We start from the raw sequence: 26,108 nt of genomic DNA on the forward strand, positions 1-26,108 counted from the left end.
AAATAAAACCAACGCTAACTTCAGGCTAAGGCAGACATGATTAACAAGTAATACCAACCACAAAAAACGTTACATATTTCATTTTAGCATCAAATAGAAACATGTTTAGTGGATTATCTACTCTCTTAGATTGTCAATGCAATGTGAGTTGCCAGTACATACTCTATCCAGGATTCTTCATCATCTAGGTCCTGGAAGAACTGGAACAAAGCATAGGCCTCTTTCAGTTTCTTATGGTGTACAGCTGCTAAGTTCTGGACACCTAGGTAGCACTTATTGACATTATCCCTTTCTCCACAATCTGGTCAGCATTGAAAGTCCCACTGGAGAGCAGATCAGCAGCCAATTCATTCAGGTCCCTGAGTGCATCCTAGAAAGCCCAGTATGCTCAGTGAACAGTATAGTATAGGTATTAAGTGAACTTGCAACTTTAACCATTGCTGGTTCAGGTTCAAAGACTGGGTCAAAATACTGTTTTTGAAGATAGTAAATTTTACATTATGTTCTTTTAATTCAGTTTGAATAAGGGCAAGATCTAAGACAATATGGATAGCATGACTACATTACTCAAATTACACATTTGGCCTTATGTTTTCTGTTCTTTTTTCTAATGCTTCCCCCTTTATTTGCTTTCATTTCCCAGCTAGAAAATAAGAACTTGGTGAGCAAGCACAGTACTGAATTTCATACAGACTAATTTATTAAAATATTTATCAAGAACTACTCTTAGATTGGCTACAGAACACACCCAACCTCTTCTCTATTTTCATTTCAACTCTGCCCCTTTGTGTAGTCAGAAGCAATATCATCAAGTCCTGAAATAATTGAACTTAGAAAGTCTTTGGCTTCTTGTCCTCTCTGTGAGTATCTCTATCTCCAAATAAAACTGATAATATAAAATTGTCCTGTATAAAATTAACACCTGCCAGCACTTTTATCACTGCTCCTAACACAAATCTTTACTTGATATTAGAATGCTACTGGGATTCTCCAATGAATTTCCAGAGTGTATATGTAGTTCAACTTCACTGCATATGCCTCCATCCAATTTTATTGTTTTTCTTTCTAATTATAGAAAATAAACTTGCATTTTCTTTCAAAGACCATATGAAATATGAACCTTTGGATGACAGTGACTTTATATGCATGCATCAGTTAAATGAACAAAATAACTTTTAGGATCCACTTCTTGGAGTCTTAGAATAAGTTTAATGATCATTGGTTAACAGTGACCGTTGCGAACTCTCTGCAGCCCATGCATTTGAGCTGGGTATAAAGACTGCTGGCTGAGAACACTACGGTGAGTTTTGCAAGACTGTATTTTCAAATGATCTTTTAATACAGAAGAGAGGTAAGTCAGAAATATTTCTATTGTGGGAATGGAAATTCCAGAAGAGTGAGATTCCAACACTACTTACCTCTCAGGCCAGCATCTCAGTTTCCAATAGTTGATGCTTCTTGAGCAGGTTTTCTGCAGAAGCCAAGTCCCTGGCATGATCTTTCATGGCCAGCAGTATCTCTGCTTGAGAATAGAAGAAAAGGCAGTAAAGCTGCCAAATGAAAACTCTTTTAAAGAAAAATAAAATTAGCAACTATGTCCCCAAACTTTTCCCAAGAAGAGTAGAGGAGATCATTCATGCATAAATATGATTACCTGAGAAGCATTTATGAAGCTCCCATGTTTCTACCATTTCCAGTTGCAATTATGTCTGAGAGCCAGAACTCAATATCCTGGATGTCTGTATTGAATCTCTGTTGGTGACTAGCTACATCGAGCTTCTGCCCTTTGTCAATTGTTCTCTCAAGCAGGTCATCCCAGTGTTTCTACAGCTCTTCCAGTTGACCCTAACCCAAAGAAATTAAGGGGTTATTATGGTCTTTAGAATCCTTGGTCCTGTAACAGCTTGAAAGGATAATGCAGGAAGGCTGCGGAAGTAAGGACTAGACAAAATTTTTCAGTACTTCTACTTTATCTGGGAAAACAATAAGAGGTGTTGTTTGAAGAAAGGGCACTAAGATGATTACAGGGACTGAGGCCTAAATTCCAAAAGGCTCTAGGCAGTGGGCATAGGAAATATGAAACAATGAAATGGGAAAAAAATGGCTTAGATGATAGAGGTTCTGTTCATCCCTCTGGTAATCAAATCAAAGTTTTGACAGAAACAAGGAGCAAACATGAAGGAAAATTGCCTGGGATCTACATGAATAATCTATACAACTAGGGAGAAATCTAAGAAAATGTATATTTACTTATTTATTTATTTTTTAATTTTTTTTAGTAAATTTAGTGAGGAGAAAATTGGTTAATAAAATTATATAGGTTTTGAGTTTATAATTTTGTAATATATCATCTGTATATTTCATTGTGTGTTCACCACCCAAAATTAAGTTCTTTCTATTACTACATATTTTTAAAATACATCATGAAAAGTATAAACAGTTGCACTATATAAACCCTTTGTGACACTTATAGAAATCAATACTTTTCGATTAGACAGAATTATTTTTAAATCATTTGATTTATTTTCCTTGTTTGAAAAATTGTATAATACTTAATTGACAATAGCAAATTTTTGTATGTGCCAGCATAGCTTTTACATATTGCATGTACTCCATGGTTTCTCTGTGGATTCTTTTGTACCTGTGGTCTATTTTCCTTCCAACACAAGCTGTTGGAAACAGGAATGCTAACATATTGGGTTTAAATTTTGATTGCTCATGGAACAAAACTACAGATTCCATGGGTAGGCTACCATGAAGTTGTGAAATGTCATCCTTGGTCAAATTGTTTTGTTGGTATAATTTTTTGTTTGATCATCTGTTTCGTTTGTTTTATTTATTTATAATTAATCAGATTTATGTTAAAATTGCTGGATTCAGTTTCAAATACTATAAAACTGGAAATGTAAGTGTATCAAAATTCCACCTCTCCATTCTCAATACATTTTATCAGCAGCCCTATAATTTTAAAGGTGTCTTTGTTAGAATTCAGAACTCAAACTCTTATGGAAAACATGAGTATAGTCAAAGTCTATTACTGGCAGTTACTAATGTGTATTTTTTCTCTTTTGGTTTGTAATCCAGAACTCAGATTTTTGAAGCTAAGATGCCCCAACTGTATTTAGCATGCCATCCATCAAAGGAAAAATGGAATAAATATCTAAGCCAGCCACTTGAAGAACAGAAGCATTCCAGATATCCATTAATTAATCCCTACCTCAACCTATATCTATCAAAATTCAAGTTGTTTTGTTGGGAATTTCCAGCATCTTTTTCAAAAGATTACTTCAAAATATGTCTCAGATAGGTCCTTCTCTTACCTGTCATAAATTCCCTTGAATTTTATTTCATGTATGATATTATTTTAAGAAATCATTTTAATTTTGTCCATTGAAGTCATTTTTCCTTGTTTCTCAAGACTCACACAGCTATTTTTATTTTTTATTTTTATTTTTAATGGTGACATTGACTAATGAAATCCAATAAGTTTCAGGCTTACAATTCAGCAATAAGGCATATATATACATATATATATATATATATATATATATATATATATATATATATATATTGCATTGTGGGTTCACCACCCTTGGTTAGATTTATTTCTGTCACCACAGATTAACCCATTTGCAACAACAAACTCCCCTCTCCCCAATATCCCCCTAACTCTAGTAACTAAGGGTCTATTTTTTATGTCCATGAGTCTCTGCTTGTTTGTCCTGCTTGTTTGTTGCTTTTAGGTTTATGTTTGACATATAAGTGATATCAAGTTGTTTTCAAATTTTTCTGTCTGATTTATTTTGCTTAGCATGATCATCTCAGAGTCCATCCAAGTTGTTGCAAATGGAAATATTTCTTTTCATCTTAAGACTGACTAATATTCCATTGTATATATGTACCACAGCTTCATTATTCAATCATCTACTGTAGGACACTTCAGATGCTTCCATGTTCTGGCTACCATGAATAATGCTGCTATAAACATCAGTATGCAAATATTTTTTCAGATGTGGGTTTTCAAGTCTTTGGGGTAAATACCCAGTAGAGGGAAGGCTAACTCATATAGTAGATTAATTCTTAGTTTTTTGAGGAATCCTCATGCTGTTTTCCATAGTGGCTGTACCAATTTGCAGTCCCACCAGCAATGTATGAGGGTTCCTTTTCTCTGTATCCTCTCCAACACTTATTATTAGAAGTCCTGTTGATAAAAGCTGTTCTAACAAGTTTGAATAGTATTGCATCGTGGTTTTGATGTGAATTTCCCTAATAGCTAGCAATATTGAGCACCTTTTCATATGTTTGTTGGCCATTTGTATGTCCTCTAGGGAGAATTGTCTGTTCAGGTCCTCTGCCCATTTTTTAATTGGATCATTTGTTGTTGTTGTTGTTGTTGTTGTTGTTGTTGTTATTCTGTTGTATGAGTTCTTTGTATATTTAGGATATTAGGCCCTTATTAGAAGCATTGTTTGCAAATATATATCCCATTCAACTGGTTTTCTCTTTACCTTGTTGATAATTTCTTTTGCTGTGAAGAAGTTTTTTAGTTTGATGTAGTCCCATTCATTTATTTTTGCTTTACCTCCCTTTCCTTTGAGGTAAAATCAATAAAATCTCCTTTAAGCCCAAGTCCTTGAGTTTAGTTCCTATGTTTTTTTCTATGCATTTCATTGTTTCAGGTCTTATACTCAGGTCCTTAATCCATTTTGAATTAATTTTGGTGTGTGGTGATAGACAACAATCTAATTTCATTCTTTTGCAGGTGGATTTCCAGCTATCCCAGCACCATTTATTAAAAAAACTTTCCTTTCTCCACCGTATGTTGTTGACTCTTTTGTCAAAAATTATTTGCCCATATAAACAGGTTTAGTTCTGGACTCTTGATTCTGTTCCACTGGTCCGTGTGTCTGTTTTGCTGCCAATATCATGCCATTTAGATTGTTGTTATTTTATAGTATAATTTGTAGTCCTGCAGAGTGATGCCTCCAGAGTTATTCTTTTTCTCAGAATAGCTTTGGAAATTCAGAGTCTTTTGTGCTTTCATACAAATTGATGATTTTTTTTTGTTCTATTTCTTTAAAAATACCAATGAGATTTTGATAGAGATTGCATTAAATCTGCATAATACTTTAAATAATAAGATCATTTTAACTATGTTGAATCTTCCAACCCAAGAACACAAAATATCTTTTCCATTTTTTTTTTTTGCATCTTCTTCAATTTCTTTTAATAGGGTCTTTTAGTTTTCATTATATAGGTCTTTCACATGTTTTCTTAGATTTATTCTTAGGTATCATATTCTTTTTTGTAGCAATTGTAAAAGGAATTATTTTTTCCACTTCTTTTTCTGACAATTTATTATTAGACTATAGGAACGCTATGAATTTTTGAACATTGATTTTGTATCCATAGACTTTACTGTATTTGCTTATTTTTTCTAGTAGTGTTTCTTGTGGAGTCTTTAGAGTTTTCTATGTAGAGAATCACGTCATCCATGAATAGTGACAATTTAACTTCTTCATGCCCTATTTGGATGCCTTTTATATCGTTTTCTTGCCTGATTGCGCTTGCTAGGATCTCCAATGTTGTAGTGAATAGTAGCGGTGATAGTGGAAAGTCTTCTCTTATTCCTGATTTCAGAGGAAATGTTTTCAGTTTTTCACCATAAAGTATAATGTTGGCTGAGGATTTGTTATATATGGCCTTTATTATAGTAAGGTACTTTGCTTCTATACCGATTTTGTAAAGTGTTTTGATCATAAACCAATGCTATATCTTGTTGAAGGCTTTTTTTGCATCTATCGATATGAACATATGATTCTAATTTTTTAATCTGTTATGTGGTATATCTCATTAATCGATTTGCATATGTTGAACCATCCATGTGCCTATGAGATGAAGCCCACTTGATTTTGGTGTGTAATCTTTTAAATATGTTGCTGTATTCAGTTCACTAGTATCTTATTTAGGATTTTTGCATTTGTGTTCATGAGAGATATTGGTCTATAGTTTTCTTTTTTCGTTTTATCTTTACCAGGGTTTGGTATCAGGGTAACATTGGCTTCAAAAAATGAGTTAGGAAATATTGTCTTCTCTTCAATTTTTTGGAAGTTTGAGGAGAATGGGTATTAAATCTTCAAATGTTTGGTAAATTTCACCAGTGAAGCTATCTGGTCCTGGACTTTTACTTTTTGGTAGGTTTCTGATGATCGTTTCAATTTCCATACTGCTGATCGGTCTATTTAGAATTTCCAGTTCTTGATTCAGTTTAGGAAGGTTTTATTTTTCTAAGTCCTTGTCCATTTCTCCTAGGTTGTTAAATTTTGTGTTATATCCTTTTTCATTGTATTCTTATACAATCCTTTGTATTTGTGCAATGTCTATCATAATTTCTCTTCTTTCATCCCTTATTTTGTTTCTTTGTATCTTTTCTCTTTTTATTTTAGTGAGTCTAGTCAGGGGTTTGTCAATTTTACTAACCTTCTTAAAGAACCAGCTCTTTGTTGCATTTTTTTCTTTTTTTTTTAAATTTCATTTAATTTTGTTCTGATTTTGATTATTTCTTTCTTTCTGCTGTCTTTAGGCTTCATTTGTTTTTTCTTTTCTAGTTTTTAAGATGAAGTATTAGGTTCTTTATTCAGGCTCATTTTTGTTTTTCTGAGATAGACCTGTGGTGATATAAATTTTTCTCTTATGACAGCTTTTGCCATGTCCCAAAAGTTTTGATATATTGTACTATCATTATCATTCATTTCTATGTATCTCTTGATCTCTTTTTATTTCTTCTCTGACTCAGTTATTCTTCAGTAGCATGTTGTTTCTTCTCTTTGTATTCATTCTTCCCACTTTTTTTTACAGTTGATCTACAGCTTCAAAGCATTATAATCAGAGAATATGGTTGGTATTCTTTCAAACCACTCTAATTTGTTGAGGTTTTCTCTGTGTCCCAGTAGGTGGTCAATCCTTGACAATGTTCCATGTGCACTAGAGAAGAATGTATAAGCAGTTGTTATGGAATGAAAGTCTTTGTAAATGTCAATATGTCCAGTCGGTCTAATGTGTCATTTAAGGTTGTTATTTTCTTATTGATTTTCTGTTTAGATGATCTATCCATATCCAAGAGTAGGGTATTTAGATCCTTTACTATGGTAATGTTTTACTCTGTTTCTCACTTTAGTTTTGTTAGTAATTGCTTTACATGTTTTTGGGCTTCCTGATTGGGAGCATAGATATTAATAAGTGCTATGTCTTCTTGGTGCATGATTCCCTTTATCATTATGAAGTATCCCTCAGTATCTTTCTTTACTTTTTTTATTTTGAAAATAATTATTTTGTTTCTTTACTTTTTATATTTCACCCAATATTAGTACTGCTACTCCTGCTTTTCTCTGAATGCCATTTGCTCGAAATATTATTTTTCACCCTTTCAGTTTTAGTTTATATTTGTCTTTGGAACTGAGATGCATCTCCTGGAGCATCATATGGTTGGGTTTTGTTTCTTGATGCAATCTACAACTCTGCCTTTTTATTGGTGAGACAGTCCATTTACATATAGGGTGATTATTGAAATATGTGCTTTTCCTATAGCCATTTTATCTTTTTTTTTTCTGGTAGCTCAGTATTTCCATTACTTTCTTGTCTTTTTTTTTCCCCCAAGCAAACACGTGAGATAAAATTTCCATATTTGTACCAAAATTTGCACTTGTGTTTTATAAGGATACTTACAATAGTGGTACATAAATGATGATAGAAACTTAAATTAAGGCAGTAGTATTGGATATGGCAAGGAGAAGAAAGTTTTTAGAGTTATTTTGTCATAAAGGTTTTTAAAGCTGGTATTCAGCAGGTGCAAAAAAGACTTTTGACTGTAAATGTTAAAGAAAATGAAGATGTTTAGCCCCAAAAAGGCAAGCAATAATTAAAATTCATATGTGTACTTAGCTGTATGTACCAAAGTGTATTATTATAAATAGTATTCTATACTATAGTTTTCTTATGAACATGACTGACAATATTAATAATTTAGTCTTACTAAAGATAAATGCTTATTATTCTTATGAAAAGTTATATAACTAAAAATAAATGTGTAATATAATTACATAAGATTGTATTTGTCTTTTTCTTTGGTATCGCTCTTGGACAAAGCTAGTCAGATAGTCTATGATATAACTTTCCCATAATCTACTACCTAAATAAAGACATAATATCTTGAAGTGGATGACAGCTTCTGATGGACAATTCTAACCCTCTAAAGTGGTGAGCAATTTTTCCTTTAATTACAACTTTTCAAAAGAAAGAAATACATTTAACCCCCAAATAAAGTTTTTGATGATATACACGTCAAGTTGTATAACGATGACACAGAATATAACTGTGCTTTCTTAAATATAATGAAAATACTCAGGATAATAGAATGTTCAATGTGACAAAGAATTAGGTATATAGTAATTTTATGTTTTAATCTGTTAGAGAAACATTAAAACAATGAAAGAGAAGCTGTGTGACTCAGAATTAACCTCCAGATATGTTCAATGCTTTCTAAAGATAGAAAAGTTTTTTAATTGCATTCTTCATATCTTTGTTTCTCAGACTATAAATGATGGGATTGAAGAATGGGGCAAGTACAGTAAACATCAGTGCAATGGCTGTGTCTAAAATTGGTGGATAAGTGGCATTGAAACGCAAGTACATGAGTGATACGCTGCTGAAGAATATCAGGAAGGCGGTGAAATGACCTGCACAGGTATAAAAAGCCTTTTGCCGACCCTCAGCAGAGGGAATCCTCAGGATCACGGTGACGATTCTTATGTAGGACAGGGCAATGATCAGGATGGTAATGATGATGCCCACAGCATGGATCACATCCTCAATCAGAATCATGGGTAAGTCTGTACAGGCCAAGTTCAGCACAGGAACCAAGTCACAGAAGATCTGGTGGATTTGGTTGGGCCCACAGAAAGGCAGTGTTGAAATCATTAAAATCTCAGGAAGCAGGATGAGGAAGCCAAAGATGCAGGAGCCTGCAGAGAGCTGAACACAGATCCGAGGGGTCATGATCATTTGATAGCGAAGAGGGTTGCAGATGGCAACATATCTGTCAACGGCCATGGCAGTCAGCAAGATACCTTCTGAATTTCCTAGTGAATGGAAGAAGTACATCTGTAAGAGACAGCCCGTAATAGAGATGGTCTTCTTTTCACTGATGAGATTAGAAAGCATCTTGGGAATGGTGGCTGTAGTGTACCAGATCTCCAGAAAGGAAAAGATACTGATGAAATTATACATGGGATTGTGGAGATGGGTGTCCAGCCTTACAGCAAAGAAGATCAATAGATTCCCAATGATGATAAAGATGTAGATAAAAAGTAAAGGAAAGAAGTATAAGAGACTACCATCCTGGATCTTGGGAAAGCCAGTAAAGATAAATTCAGTCACTGTTGATAGATTTCCACTCATTGTATCCCCAACAGAACTACCTGTAAATGAAGGAGAAGGAACATACAAGCTCACAAGGAGATAGAGAGGAAAATAAGATGTACAGCTAAATAACTGGAATGAGTAACAAGGAATAACTTTAAGGTTTTATTTTTTCCCTAATTTCACACTAATGTACATATTAACCAATATTAGATATTTTTCTCAATCCTGCAGAAGCATGATTACAGAAATAGATGTCTCCAAATGTTTTTAGTAGTACAAAATTAGTATAATTTTTAACTTAACCTCTAATTTAAGTATTTGTATTAGTAAGTTATATACATGTACTGTATTATGACATAATAATTCAAATATATGTGTAGATTACATAATAATAAATTTAAAAAGTAAGGAGCATGGATAAAAAATAGACATAATAGAAATTACATTATATTCTTTTCCCACCCAATTGGACCATCTTCCACATTCTTCTTTGGAGATCTCTGTTCTAGGGGATGAGAATGTAAGCATGGGGTTTACACTGAAATTCCAATTAAGCCTATTAATACTTATATGTGTTTTTGCATATTACTTAATCTTTTAGTCTCAAGTACTCATTTGTGAAATGAGGTTAAAAATAGTATCTATCTAATAAGGAGGTGGCAGGATCAAGTAAATAGCTGTGAAAGACTTATACATTACCTGGTGGAGTAATAAAATCCACTCATTACATCTCTCTTTCTTTTATAACACTTGCTGTATACTTTCTATACTACTATTCCTCTTAATATTCTCTGACCAAGTTAAGCAATGCCATGCCTTCCAATTACTAATGAAAACTACTCAGCTCTCTCTGGCACTAGAAACAGTTCAATACTCCTACCTGAGGCTTTCCTCCTCTGCTCTGTGATTCCATTCTCAATAGAAGTGGCTCCTAGTTACTCTTAGAGGTGGTTCTGACTTTGGCTTTTACTTTTGTTTCACTTACTTTTATTTATACTCTCATTCATACTCTTATTTTTCCTCTTCTCTCTTGTATTAACTTGGCTGCTCTTTGCTTTTTAAATTTTTTTAAATTAAAATTTTTTTTATTAAGTTTATTGGGATAACATTGGTTAATACAATTATATAATTTTCAGGTGTACATTATAGTTTGACATCTATATGTTCTATTGTGTGATTACCACCTAAAGTCCAGTTTCCTTCAGCTACCATATATTTCATCCCCTTACTCACTTCACCCTCCCCTTAAACTCCTATAGTTGACTACCTTTACCCCATCTACCTCTCCCTTCCTTTCCCACCCCCTACCCTCTGGTAACCTTAGTCCATTGTCCATATCCCTAAGTCTCTGTTTGTTCTGTTCATTTGTTGCTTTAAGTTTTATATCCCACATATTGGTGATATCATGTGATATTCAACTTTCTTGTATGGTTTATTTCACTTAAAATGAGGTCCATCCATGTTGTCACAAATGGCAGTATTTTATCACTTCTTATAACAGAGTAATATTTCATTGTACATATGTGCTACAGCTTCTTTAACCAATCATCTATCACAGGACACTTTGGTTGCTTCCATGTCCTGGCCGCTGTGAATAATGCTACTATGAACACTGGTGTGCAAATATATTTTCAGATATAGATTTTCAAGTCTTTGAGGTAAATACCCAGTAGAAGGATTGCTGGATAGTATGGCAGATCAATTCTAAATAGGACTCCTAAATAAGATACTAGAAAACTGAATATAGAAACATATTAAAAATATTATACACCAAGATCAAGTGAGCTTCATCACATGGGCACATGGATGGTTCAACATATGCAAACTAATTAATGAGATATACCACATAACAGATTAAAAATTAGAATCATACGTTCATATCAATAGATGCAGAAAAAGCCTTCAACAAGATACAGCATCCATTTATGATCAAAACACTTAACAAAATCAGTATAGAAGCAAAGTACCTTAAAATTATAAAGGCCATCCATGACAAAACCTCAGCCAACATTATACTTTATGGTGAAAAACTGAAAACCTTCCCTCTAAGATCAAGAAGAGGCAAGACTGTCCACTATTGCCACTATTATTCAATATAACAGTGGAGGTACTAGCAAGTGCAATCAGGCAAAAGAAAGATATAAAAGGCATCCAAATAGGACATGAGGAAGTCAAACTGTCACTATTTGTGGATGACATGATTCTCTACATAGAAAACCCTAAAGACTTCACAACAACACTACTAGAAACAGTAAACAAATACAGTAAAGTCTCTGGATACAAAATCAATGTTCAAAAATTCATACCATTCCTATAGTCTAATAATAAATTGTCAGTAAAAGAACTGAACAAAATATTTTTTTTACAATTGCAATATATAGATTTATAATACCTAGGAATAAATCTAACAAAACATATGAAGGACCTATATAATAAAAACTATAAGACCCTATTAAAAGAAATTAAAGAAGATACAAAGAAATGGAAACATATTCTGTGTTCTTAGATTGGAAGAATCAACATAGTTAAAATGACCACATTACCTAAAGCATTATACACACTTAAAGCAATGCTCATCAAAATCTCATTGGTATTTTTTAAAGAAAGAACAACAACAACAAAAAGATTTGGGCAGAAGCACAAAAGACCCTGACCAAGGATGACCAAAGTCATCCTGAAAAAAAGAACGAGGCTGGAGGCATCACTCTGACTGACTTCAAATTATACTACAAAGTGACAGTAATCAAAATAGCATGGTATTGGCAGGAAAAAAGACACTCGGACCAGTGGAACAGACTTGAAAGTCAAGAAGTAAACCCATATTTATATGGGCAAATAATTTTTGACAAAAGAGCCAAAAACTAGCAGTGGAGAAAGGAAAGCCTCTTCAATAAATGGTGCTAGAAAAATTGTAAGGCTACCTGCAAAAGAATGAAACTAGGCTGTTGTCTATCACCACACATTTAAATTAACTCAAAATGGATGAAGGACCTAAAAATAAGACCTGAAATAATAAAATACATAGAAGAAAACAGGAACAAATCTCAAGGACCTTGGGCTTAAAGAGGATTTTGTAAATTTGACCTCAAAGGCAAGGGAAATAAAAGCAAGAATAAATGAACAAGAATGCATCAAACTAAAAAGCTTCTGCTCAGCAAAAGAAATCATTAAGGAAAAGAGACAACCATCTCAATGGAAAAATATATTTGCAAGCAATGTCTCCGATAAAGGCCTAATATCTAAAATATACAAACAACTCATACATCTCAATAACAGCAACCGAAACAACAAAACGATCCAATCAAAAAATGGGCAGAGGACCTGAACAGACACTTCTCCCAAGAGGACATACAAATGGCCAACAAACATATGAAAAGGTGCTCAACATCACTATTAGGGAAATGCAAAACAAAACCACAATGAGATACCATCTCACACCTGTTAGAATAGCTATAATCAACAGGACAAGTAATAAGAAATGTTGGAGAGGATGTGGAAAAAAAGGTACCCTCATACCTTGCTGATGGGACTGCAAATTGGTATAGCCACTATGGAAAACAGTATGGTGGTCCCTCAAAAAAACTAAGAATTGTCTGCTTTTCTTAAACTCTTTCCCAAGTGTTTATTTCCCCTGGGCTCCCATCGTCAATTCTAACCTTTGTAATTCTATATGCTCCCATGGTGATCTTTTCCACTTATAAGAGATTTAAACCATTACTATTTCCAAATGTTTTCTCCAGGTAGCTCTTTCATAAGCTCCAAACCAACATATCTAACTCCGAACTCTCTCTAGCTTCACCTCTTGGGATTTCTCAAATCTATTCTCTATAACCCCAATGTTCACACTGTTTTGTGAAATCATGGCACCCTACCACTTCCTCTGACTGGAATGTAGCATGCCTTTATTTACCCTGCCTCTTCTCCTGACACAAAAGCAATATAAAATACTGGTTAATAATCTGTATATCAGAAACAAATTGCCAGAATTTAAATGCTTTTCACTGCTTGCAAACCCTGTGACTTAAGTTACTTAGCTTCTCTATGCCTTTAATTCCATGTTTGTAAGATAAAGAAAATATTAGCACTAGAGCATAAGGTTGTGAGAATGGTTGAATATATTATAATAACAATAATAACATAGTAGGTATGGTACTTACTGTGGCAAGCACTGTCCCACGCACAAGCAACTATATATTTTTTTAACCTAATGCTCATGATATTTTAATGAGGTAAGATTGTTATCCCATTTCTTACAGATGAGAAAACTTAGGCATAGACTTTGCCCAGGGATTCTCAGCTGATAAATAACAAAGTCAGAATTTAAAGCCATGCACAACATCTCTAACGATGTTTTAACCTGCCCTTAACTGCCTCTACTAATATATGCAAATACATATTAAATGCTTAGAGTATTGTGAAGAATACATAAACACTCTGAAATATTTGGCATTATTATGCTAGAGTTTCTGTATTGTATTTATCACGTTGCATAATAATTATCAATTTACTTGTTTTACCTTCTCTAGACTGAGTTTATCCTTCAGGAAATAAAAATCTTTTATCTTGCACAGTGTATAGAACAGAATTGGTAGGTAAATAATTGTTGATGTCAAATAAATTAACTTGGAATCAAGCCACTGGGTATAATCATAATTAAACCCACAAGACAGCCTTGGAAAAGTGAGCAAAGAAAATTGGTGACTATTTTGAAAAGAAAGTATGACAATTCAGTTTTAATAAGAGTCCTAATCAAGTCTGGATTAAATGACCTGTCAACAGATGGCATCATAAGTGGGCTATCCTATTTCATATATAGCAGTGCCCAATACCCCAGCAGGTAGTTTCTACTAGACTTGCCATTGCTTCCCTCAAAGCTTTTACAATGCAGTTTTCAGGATATGAGATTATTAAACATGGTGAATGAATCCTTTTTTTCCAAGCTTTGGTCTTCTGCACTCACCTCTACCAAAGACCACAGAAACTCCTCTATCCGTTTGAGTCTCTGCATCCTTCATATCTCTTCAGCCTCTTCAAAGGGGAACTTATGGTTGTTTTCACAGATATCCCAGGGAATATCGGGGAAGGGACATGGGCTTCACAAGGGATTCCTCCCCTGTGCCACAACAGAGAGCAACATTTTTCCTCATTAAATTAATTAGAAGAAATGTTCCCACTGTACTTCCCTCTCATTAGATTTTCAAATCAAAATCGTCAATAAATATTTTTTTTTCCTGATTGAACTCATATTCCTGAACACCGTAAGCTACTTTCTCCAGCACTGTGGTTATTCCTTTAGCTACATGAGTCTACCAAGACTTTGTGCAAAGTAGAGTTTCGTCATGGTACTGCTCTTCTTAAATGAACAGAAAGTAGGAAGTCTTGAAAGAAATATACTGCTGACACCAGTAAACATCTTGACAAAATAATAGCAAATAAGATAATTTCATAATAAACATGTTATTGAGATATGGTGCCAATATTGAAGTGATTTTTCTCATGCTACAAATGCATGTGAATTTATCCTACCCTAAAGAATTCAGGATGATTTTACCAATCTCTCTATTAATGGCCAATATCTCACCCTTTTCCACACTATCATTCTCTACTCCATGTGTTCAATCCACTGCTCTATTAAAACTCAAAGTTATTTTTTTTTAATCTAATCGTTTTTATTGTGTATCAGATTTTGGGATGAGAAGAGGCTTCTTTTCTCTCTGAGTTTTGTGTAATATCTCTGCCTATGACTTGGGGACCTATTTTTCTTGTCTAATGTCTATAACATGCATTTTTTGAAATTTGAAAATTTCAACTGACAAAATTTTATTTCTAATGATTTAGCATATCATAAAACAGTTTATTTTTTAAACTAAATTTATTCGGGTGACATTGGTTAATAAAATTATATAGATTTTAAGTGTACAATTCTATATCACATCATCTGTATATTGCATAATGTAGTCCGTTTTTGAAGAAAATGTTATTGAGGTATAATTTGTATACAAAGAACTGCACATATTTAATTTGTACAGTTTGATAAGTCTGAACACATGCAAACACTCTTGATACCATCAACACAAGGTAATAAATATATATCCAACAATTTCCAGAGTTTTCTGGTGTCCTTTTTGTTGGTATATTATTATTATTTTTGGGTTCTTTCATGTGCATTAAGTGTTAAGAATACTTAACATGAGATCTATAATTTTAACAAATTTTGAAGTACTCAATGCCATGTTCTTGACGACGGACACTGTTATACAGTAGATCTCTAGAACTATTTCATCTATCATGACTGAAACTTTATATCCATTGAACAATTCCCCATATTCCCCACCCTTCAGCTCCTGGCAACTATAATTGTACTTTCTGCTTCTATGAATTTGACTATTTTAAATACCTCATCTAAGTGGAATCATGTATTATTTGTCCTCCTGTGACTAGCTTGTTTCACTTAGCATAATACCCTCCAGGTTCATTCATGTTGTTGTAAATGGTAGACTTTTTAAAGTCTAAATAATATTCCATTGTCTCCATATACCACATTTTTTTATCCATTCATCTATGATGGACAATTACATTGTTTACATATCTTGGATACTGTGAACAGTACTTAAATAAACATAAGAGTGCATATATCTCTTTGAGATCCTGATTTCAATTGTTTTGATATTTACCCAGAAGTAAGATTGCTGGATTATATGGTAGCTATATTTTTAATTTTTGAGAAAGCTCTATACTGTTTTTCATAACTGCTACACCATTTTACATCCCCACCAAAAGTGTACAAGGTTTCCAATTTCTCCAAAATCTCACCAACAGCCTTTATCTATTCTTTTAGTTAACATTCATTCTAACAGGTGTAAAATGATGTCTCATTGTAGTTCTGATTTAGATATCTCTGGTGATTAATAATTTTGAGAATTTCAAACTAACCTTAAATTGAATGTATTCCAAAGAAGACATACAAATGTCTTCTTTGAATAAATGTTTGTTCAAGTCCTTTGCCTATTTTTTAAAAATTAGGTTGTTGTTGTTGTTGCTATTATTATTATTATTGTTGTGAAATTGAGTGTAGGAACTTCTTATATATTTGGGAAGGAGAGACTGTTCCATGATGTGACCTGTATCTGTCCCTTGAGCTGTACCTGGGCAAAAACAGAGGTTGTTTCTGCAAATCTCCTTTAGAGGCTGTCCGATTGTAATTGATGTTCCTTCTGACATAAATCAGCACCACTCCCCTACCTCCTGTCATGTGCTAGTTCCTGGAACAGGTTGTTGTCCTAACCTGGTCAAGAATGTAATTTCTGGTAGCATTCACACACTAGTACCCAAGACTATCACCCTGTACAATTCTCTGGCACCTGCCAAACAGCATGGGGATCCACTTCATCTTGCAGCTGCCTGAGACATGTTTTGTTTATAAATTTTCCTTAATAAACTCTATTAATTACCTGACTTGAGTGGTCAGCCTATTTCTTTTGCTGTTTCCTGTCCTCTACTTATGTAGGTAGATTTTCTGTCTTGGGATTTTTTTCCCAACAATATTTTGGAAATTAAACTCTTAGATATATGGTTTTCAAATATTTTCTCATTTAGCAGGTTGCCTTTTTATTCTGTTGTTTCCTTTGCTGTGCAGAAATCTTTTTGTTTGATGTAGTCCCACTGGTCTATATTTGCTTTTGTTGCCTGTGCTTTGGTGTCATATCCAAGACGTTATTGCCAAGACCAATGTCAAGAAGCTTTTTCCCTATGCTTTCTTCTATGAGATTTTCAGTGTCAGGTCTTTTTTTGATTTGATGGTTTAAGTATTTTGAGCCCAGGAATATTTTATGTTAATTTAAATTATTATTTTTTTATCTGTCTGCTTCGTTTCTTTCTGAAATTCTATTATCACATATATGCTCTGTATGAATATATTCTCTCTATATTTCTTTATATATTTCCTTTTCTCTTTGCATTTAATCTTTGGTTTTTATGTCATTTCTTTATACTTTGAGATATTTTCTCCAGGAATTATTCAGTGATAATTTTTTAATTAAATTTATTGGGCAACATAAAATAAGTTTAAATTTATTGGATGACATTGGTTAATAAAATGATATACAAAAGTCAATAATACATTGTACATATATTGCATTGTATGCCTACCACCCTAGGTTAAATTTCCTTTCAAAGCCATTTTGTTCATTTTCTGATGTATTCGATCTATTCTTCAAAAATTTTATTGTATTTTATTTTTGGATTTTTATTTGCCAGTATTTTTTTTTTTTTACAAATAAACAGTATCTTCACAAATCTCATCGAAAATTCAAATAAAAGATACTTTAATTTGTTAAAAATAGAGCTAATCTGTTTCATGAAAGAGTATTTGATTTCAATTCTCAAATCTCTTTTTTTGGTTTTTAATTAAAGTAATTCTTCAAGTAATTATTGGACCATACATTTAACAGAGTTAGTGGTCTTAAGTCATGCAGTGTATGGAAGGACTATAAAGTGATTTAGGAAAAAAGATAATCTAGTGTTTGTGTGAGTGTGTGTCTGTGTATGACTACATATATGGGTATAGAAACTGGCTAGTGAAGAATGTGTCAAATATCTAATTGCTCATGGCAAATATGGAAGTATCTGCCATGAAGTCTCATATAAGCTATAAATAATTGCTGTTGTTCCAAGAAATTGTACTTTTCTGGTTTTGTTTTAGCCAACTGAGCTTACATGGATATCTAATCACTTATCTATCTTGTGTGTTTCAGATTTACTTTTTATGCATTTCTCTAGCACAGCTCAAGGGATAGCTTCATTATAATTCTATCTGATCTATTCCTTCCTATGACTCCGACATTTTAATGCTTTGTGCTTTCCTAGAGGTCTCTTAAACTATCCTCATTTAAATTTTTTTCTTTTTGTTATTAAGATTGGGTGTATTCAGCTACCTTGTCTTCCAATTCACTGATTTGATTTTCTGCTTCATCCAATTTATTGATGAATCCTTCTAGTGTATTTTTCATTTTAACTTTGTATTTCTTATTTCTGTCCAGTTCATTTTTATGGTTTTGATGCCCCTTTTAATGCTTACTGTCTCTCTGTTGAGGTTCTCTTTATGCTCATCCATTCTTCCCTTAAGTTTGTTGAGCATCCTTATAACCATTATTCTGAACTCTGTCTCTGGTTGGTTGCCTGCCTCCATTTCATTAGCTTATTTTCTGGAGTTTTCTCTAGTTGTTTCATTCGTGGCATGTTTCTTTATTTTCTCATTTTATTAGTCTCTCCGAGTTTATTTACATGTATCAGGAATATTTGTTTTGCCTCTCAACCTTGTCCAGATAGCCTAATGTAGAAGGCATCCTGTGTGGCCCAGTGGCACACTCTCCCTGATTCTTTGTACTGGGAGCTCTAGATGTGACCTTTGTGTGGGTTGGGTGTGATCTTCTGCTGTTACTAAGCCTTTATTGTTGTTAGTAGATCACTGGGTGGGATTAATGTTTAGGCTGACTAATTGTGGGAATTGTCTGCACCCTCAGGATAAGAGTTATTTTGTGGGGGCTGACCCCACTGAGTCGGATTTGCTCTAGCAGGCTTGTGTACTTGTTGCAACCACCCTTTGTGTGTATCACTAATGGAACTAATCAGTAGTTTCTCTGTTGTGATCTGATGTCAGCCTCCAGATGTGTCGGTTGTGCGGCCCCTGAGGAGGGACTCCCCTGTAGGCCAAGTTCAGCCACTACCTCTGATTGTTTAGGGCTACCTGGTGAGAGCTACAAAGCAATCTGCTGATGGTTGTTGTCTATGCTGGATCTCTGAAATGTGACTCACAGTGCTGGTCACCCACTGGGAATCAAAAGTAGAGAAGTTTTTTAATTGCAACCTTCATATCCTTATTTCTTATCTTTAGGTGATAGAGTTAAAAAGATAGCAAGAACTGCAAACATTAGTGCAATGATTATATCCAAAATAGGTGGAAAAGTGATAAAGAAAGGTAGATGCATGAGGGATATACCAACAGAGAATACCAGAAAGACACCAAGAAGGTGTGTACTGGCAGAAAATGCCTTCTGGCAACCTTCAAAAGAAGGAATCCTCAGGACTACAGTGATGATTCTGATATAAGAAAAGGCAATAATCAGGACAGAGGAAATGATAGCAATAGGATGGATCACATCTTCAATCAGGATCATGGACATGTCTGTACAGGCCAGACACAGCGCAGGTTCAAAGTCACAGAAAATCTGATGGATATGATTGGGCCCACAGAGGGTCATCGTGGAAATCCATGCAATCTCTGGGGAAAACACAAGAAAGTCAAAGAGAGCTGCAGAGAGCTGCGCACACAGCTAGGGGTCATAATGGTTGGGTAGCAGAGAGGATTACAGATGGTAACATATCTATCAATAGCCACAGTTGTCAGCAAAATCCCCTCTGAATCTCCCAGTGAATGGAAAAAGCATATCTTCAAGAGACAGCCAATCATAGAAATGATCTTCTTTTTACTGATGTACTTGAAAACCATCTTGGGAATGGTAGCCATGGTATACTATATATCCAGAAATAAGAAAATGCTTATAAAATTATATGTGGGGTTGTGGAAATGAGCATACAACCTGACTGCAAAAAATACAATGATATTCCCAAAACAAGGAATATGTAGATGACAAACAAAGGAATGAACAAGAGGAAGCTACCATTTTCAAACTGGGAGAATCCAGAGAAGAGAAACTTAGTCACTATAGTAGTTTAGTTACTTCTTATCATAATCTCAGCAGACTTAATTAGTATGGGTAAAAAGACACAGCTCACTTCCTAGATAAAACATAAGGAGTCAGATCTACTGGCTCATACAAGAGTCAAATGAAAAATGCTTTAGGTATTTACTTAATAGTTACCTCTATTATTCTTGGATTAATTAAACAGATATTTGTCTAGTGCCTACTACATGTCAAGAGCAGCTGTAGGTTGTTGAGTTCAGTAGGGAAGAAAACAGTCTCTATTTTCATGAAACTTACATTCTAATGAAGGAGACAAACAACAATCAAGTAAGATATTAATAATGTTATGTTTATAAGCTAGATTTACCAAAATAAAGTAGCACATCAGGGGTACTAATACTAATCACCTTTTATAAGAATGTCCCAAATCATTTAGAATCACATACTAGATAAATTCTTTAATGGCTTTTGACTGTAGATTAGATAATCAACACCTTTACTTATTTTCCTCTATATATAATTATTGTAAAATTGTATTCTGCATTTTCTGGAATATACCCAGTTTCCAGTATTCTGTTCCTTTATCAGATCACAGAGCCACTGTGAGTGTGGTTAGAGAAGAGGATAAGTTTTCAGACACTAATATCAAGGTGAAGCCTTGGTAGGAAACTCTATTTCCAATAGAGAACCCAGAATAAATAAATAGAGGATAACCCAAACAATAAAACTAGCTGAAACTGGCCAGCACAGAAAGAAAAGACTTGTGAGAAAATGAACAGTAGAAGATTTTGGAAGTAAGAAGAGGGCCCAGTAGGTAATCTGCAAGTTCTCACTCAGAATCTGGCTCTTGAAATCTTTTCAGTCAGGCTCCTAAAGGGTCTGTCCATGAAAGATATTGAAAAATAACAGAGATTCTTAATGAATCTTTCCTATTCTGATTATTTATATTCTGACAATGACCATCAAGGAATGAGAAGGTGAGAGCCAAAATGTGAGATTTCAGCACAATTAAGGTCTCTTGCTACAATGTCCCTTGAAAGTAGAATGAACTGTGAAGATGTCTCTAAAAGCAGTTTAAGAAAACTCATTGGGTGCACTCAAGGATTATTCCTCAGGCAGTTCAGAAAGCTAGCATAACAGATAGAAAATCAGTCAAGGAGAAATATTTAGAACATATTTATTGATGAAGAATTAATACTAATAAGAAAAATTATCTTGGCTTTTTTTTTCTGAGAAAAATCTAGATAGAGAACAGAAATAGATTATAGAGCAGAAAAATGAAACAAAACAAAACAAATAAAAATAAAAACAGACAGAAACAATAACAATAAAACAAACCTTAATATATTTTGGAGCCCAGTTTAATTTAAATACTGTTTAAAGAGTAAATAATTTACTTTTGTAATTCTATTAGAGTTAATCCATAACTAATTTTTTTTAAAGGTGAAAACCCACCTCCGATCTACAAAACAAATTTTGAAGTGAAGAGGGGCAGACTGAAGTAGGCTAATACATTTAGACATGAAAATTTTATTGAGCATGTAATCTAGAGGCAGTGCAGCATAAACAAAAAATAAAATAGTATTCAAGACATGGAATTTGGAAACAAGGTACATGAATCTGAATCGTAGCCCCAATTGCTAATTCTGTGACTTTTAGCAAGTCGTGTAAATTCTCTAATCCTTCTTCTTCATCTTTAATACAAGTAGAATACTTAGAAACAGTGACTGGAACACTCAACCACTGCTTTGTGGAGAACATTGCTACATTTCTACTCCTACAAATATACTGATGTCCGTGGGAAGACAGATAATTACGTACAGTGTAATAAGTATTATGAGAATTAAGTATACTCCACTAATTCTATGTGGGGGAAATTTTGTTTGGGGTAATTAATTTATTTCCTAATATTAAAAAGATGCATAGAGCTGAGACAGGGACAAAGCTTGTGCTTATGGGGAGGTATATTCCAGGCATGAAGAATAACATATAAAAAAGATTCAAAAACCAAAAAAGAGACAGATGTACTCCAAAAATTACAATTGTTACCTTTGGGTGAGCACAGTGTGTGTGTGATGGTGGGGGCGTGAGGGAGGCAGGGGTGGGAGGAGGGTGTGAGATGCCATTATGGGAGAAAATATGTGCAAAATACATATCAGACAAAGAAAAAATCTCAAAACTTAATAATATGAAAACAAACATCTTTTTAAAAATGAGCAAAGGGTTTGAACAGACATTTTACCAACGAAGACATTTATTTAGCAAATTAGTCCATAATAAATGCTTATCATCAACGTCTTTGGGCATTAGAAAGTTTGAGTTAAAAGCACAATAAGAAAAGCATTAGAGGAATAGTATGAAGTGTTCTACCTGAAAGAGAGTCCTCACCTGACCATGCTGGCACCCCAATCTTGGACTTCTAGGCTCCAGAATTGTCCTAAAAGACACTGTTGCTTCTCCATGCTATCTCTTTGGTTGGTTATGAGGACACTGAATCAGCTCTAAGGAGAGGTCTACATGATGAAGAACTGAGGTCTCCTATCAGCCAATAAAGAACTGAACAAAAGGCATGTGAGTGTGCTGTGTTGGATGTGGGTGCTACAAGCCTTCAAATGACTGCAGCCCCAGTCAACATCTTGGCTGCAGTTTCTTGAAAGACCCAGAGCCAGAATCACCCACTGAGACTGAGCTACTTCCAAATTTCTGAGATAAATGCCACAGAAAATCTGAACTAATTAAATTAGCATTTGTTGTCTTAAGCCAAAAACAAACAAAACAACAAAAAAAAAACCTCATAATGATATACATTAGCATTACACAATTATAAGAATAATTGCATTTTTACAAAACAAAAACAAAACACCTGCTAATACTAAGAGCTGGAGTGAATGTGGAACAAGTGGATTTCTCATATATTGTTACTGGGAATACAAAATGTAGTCAGTGTGGAAAAAAAGTTTAGCAGTTTCTTATAAAATTAAACTTACCATTTGATCCAGCAATCCTAATCTTAGATACTTACCCAAGAAAAATGAAAGCTTATGATCACCCAAAAACCAAGAAATAAATATTTATAGTGGCTTAATTTATAGAACTGTAAATAATCCAAGTGACCTCCAACAGGTAAATGAGTAAACAAACTGGGGTACATCTATATAATGGAATACTATTCAACAATAAAAATGAATGCACTACTAATATACATAAAACATGGATGAATTTCAAATGCATTATGTTAAGTGAAGGAAGCCAAAGGCTATGTATTGTCTGATTCCATTTATATGACTGTTATGGGCTGAATGTGCTCCTTACCTAGTGTGTATGTTGAAACACTATGCTCTAATGTGGAAATAGGTTCTTTGGCAGCTAATAAGAATTAGATGAGGTTTAGATTCGTGCCCTTATAGGACTTTTGAGAAAGCTTGTTTTTCTCAGCTTGCCACCATGTGAGGGTAAAATGAGAAGACAGATATTTGAATATCGGGAAGAGGACTCTCACCAGACATCATCTCATCTGCTGGTACCTTGATTTGGGACTTCATAACCTTCAAAACTGTGAGAAATAAATATTATTTACCAAGTATATGGCATTTTTGTTACAGTGGTCTGAACAGACTGAGACAATTACCTGGAAAGGCTAAAGTATTAGAATAAAAAACAGATAATGGTTGCTGCGGGATAAGATGATAGAAAGTGTCTATTATATAGGGCACTGTGAAAGAATTTGGTGTTGGGATTGGGGACAGAGGTGGACTTGTTTTAAAACTAGATTTTGGTAGTGGGTACATGATTCTATGCATTGCATCTAATGAAACTATATATGATTCTAAGAGAGGAGGCATTTGAAAAATGCAAAGGAAGGGACTTACAGACGTGACCGACTCAGCCAGTTATAGATTAAGCGCACCCTATAGACCTTAACATGGCCTTCTGGAAACTCTTGCCATACCTAACAATCTGTAAATAGATAGGACTGGTGGTCCAGGAATTCCTTTTCCCTTGCAGCCCCTACCTGAACCTCCCCCTCCCACCCTGAGTCAGGAAGTGCATGTAGGACCTCAGACAAAGGAATAATGCACCCCTTGCACGGACACTGCCGGGCTATATAAGCTGTAAGAAATCAAACCTGAATAAGCTCGTGCTTTTGTAAAGCCTCACATGCTCAGCCAGCCTAATAAAGTCTCCTTACTCTAACAAAGTACTCTGAGCATCCAATTTCCTCCAAAAATTGTCCAGGAAGATGGAAGAATGGTGCTGTGTTTGGCAGACTTCGAGTACCTCACCACTGGAGAGACTCAGACTCACCCTGTAAATGGCCCACTGAGTACGCACTGGGGATTACCTCATGTGAACACCTTACAGGATGGAAGGGGAAGCCCCAGCTGCAGGTCCTTGCAAGGATCAGGCAATAGTGGAACGAGAAAACTAGTACACTTCAGGACCATGGTTAGAAAAAAATGGGCAATGGGTAGCTAGCTGAAGTCCTGCCTCTTTGGGTAGAAAGGGAGACTGATCATCTCCTGAGGTCACCCGAGTACTCTTAATTTGTTAGGAGAAACCATGACCTCACAGGTACATAGAGCAGTGGGCAGAATGTGTTTGGTTAACACCGGGCCAAAGGAAGGCCCAATCCCCTTCCGGAGAGTAACTAAGCATCCTTCATAGGTTAAGAGAAGCTACTGCATTCTCTCCATAGGACAGGTTAAGGAATGGTGGAAGGTCATATGAAAGAAGATGAGAGCTGAGTGACTGAGACGCAGCATGGCCACACACGAAGTGAGAGTTGAACCCAAAACTGCGGGACCATGGTGAACCTCATACGGCTTAACATGGTGTCACTGAATCTTCATGAGGAGTCTACTCCAGTGATTCAGGTCAGAGGTTTATACTGACCCACCAATTGCTAAGAGGTGCCTGAAATATCCCAACGAGGGGTGTGGCCTGTGATAGGTGAAGCAAGTGATGTCCCCTCCAAAGTTTCCCCAACCCTATCCCCCAACCCTCCATGTGACATGATTGTTGTCTGTCGTGGGAGTCATGGGGGGCACACAGGGAAAGCCTACTCCGATCATCTCTTGAGGCTGAAAACTTCAAGAAAGGATTATTCAGGAGATTATGGACTTAAACTCACCCCACAGACATTCTGTACCCTTTGTGAGATAAACTGGCACTCTTTTGGTATTGGATGACTGCTAGAGGGAGCTCCTACTCTTCAATTAGAAGACACAGGTCAGGATCTTACCGGGGGCAGGGGGGGAAGACAAAGGTCAGGGCCTTCCAGAAAAGGGGAAGGCAATGTTTTAACCTGATGTGTGAATGAATGAGTGAATGGACACTTCAGGACCATGGCCGATTTGACTCAGGTACGAATTTGTAGTTCCACGGCTGGACACCCTTAAAGACCCCTAAAGGCTATAGAGTCCAGGTGGGCTCATCTGCAGAGTCCAGGTGAGCTCATTTGTGATTAATCTCCTTCAGAATGTGGCCAGATGAGCACCTGAGTGGTCTTCTCTCTGGAGGAAGACCCTCTTTTGTCTTTGCATCATGGACACAGGGTGGAATATACAGGGAGGCAATTAATTACTGATTTGGCTTAAGAACTGTGCCGGAGCCAGCCAGCTAAAGTTAAACAGCCCCTGAGAGGGGGAGTGAGGATTGAGAAAAAAACAGAGAGAAGAGACAGAGTCGGGAGGGCCCCCAGTCAATACCGAGCGGCCCTGAGTTTATTTAGCACAGCATATTTATACCCTACAGAGTGCGTAAGTAGCAAAAACCTCTAAGTATACAAACAATTGCTGCCATTTACTCAGAACATTCAGTTTCTCTCCCCAAGCCAGGTGCACCTCCTCCCGAGCTAGCAGACTGCATAGCTTGCCAACTCTGCAAAACTCCCAGTTTTACTGACAGTTTCATACTGCCTTGAAATGGCTCCCAACAGAACTGTCTATCTCCAAATGGCCCTTTGACTTAGAGGCCCTCTGTCAA

The 26,108-nt window shown here is 35.1% G+C and overlaps 1 protein-coding gene and 1 pseudogene across 1 annotated transcript; both read right to left on the reverse strand.

Annotated features, from left to right (window-relative positions):
* Positions 1–8,538: 8,538 nt before the first annotated feature.
* LOC107499728 (olfactory receptor 6K3) lies at positions 8,539–9,456 on the reverse strand. The gene has a single exon (XM_016124198.2). The coding sequence runs from the start codon at positions 9,454–9,456 to the stop codon at positions 8,539–8,541; it is 918 nt and encodes a 305-aa protein (XP_015979684.2).
* A 9,799-nt stretch (positions 9,457–19,255) lies between these two features.
* LOC107499715 lies at positions 19,256–20,145 on the reverse strand (annotated as a pseudogene).
* Positions 20,146–26,108: the final 5,963 nt, after the last annotated feature.

Source organism: Rousettus aegyptiacus, unplaced genomic scaffold, assembly GCF_014176215.1.
Source record: "Rousettus aegyptiacus isolate mRouAeg1 unplaced genomic scaffold, mRouAeg1.p scaffold_m13_p_17, whole genome shotgun sequence".
In the NCBI taxonomy this organism is placed as follows: Eukaryota; Metazoa; Chordata; class Mammalia; order Chiroptera; family Pteropodidae; genus Rousettus; species Rousettus aegyptiacus.

Bases quoted from the DNA above. Each gene is read 5' to 3' on its own strand.
- LOC107499728 (XM_016124198.2), bottom strand. From the start codon at position 9,456: ATGAGTGGAAATCTATCAACAGTGACTGAATTTATCTTTACTGGCTTT.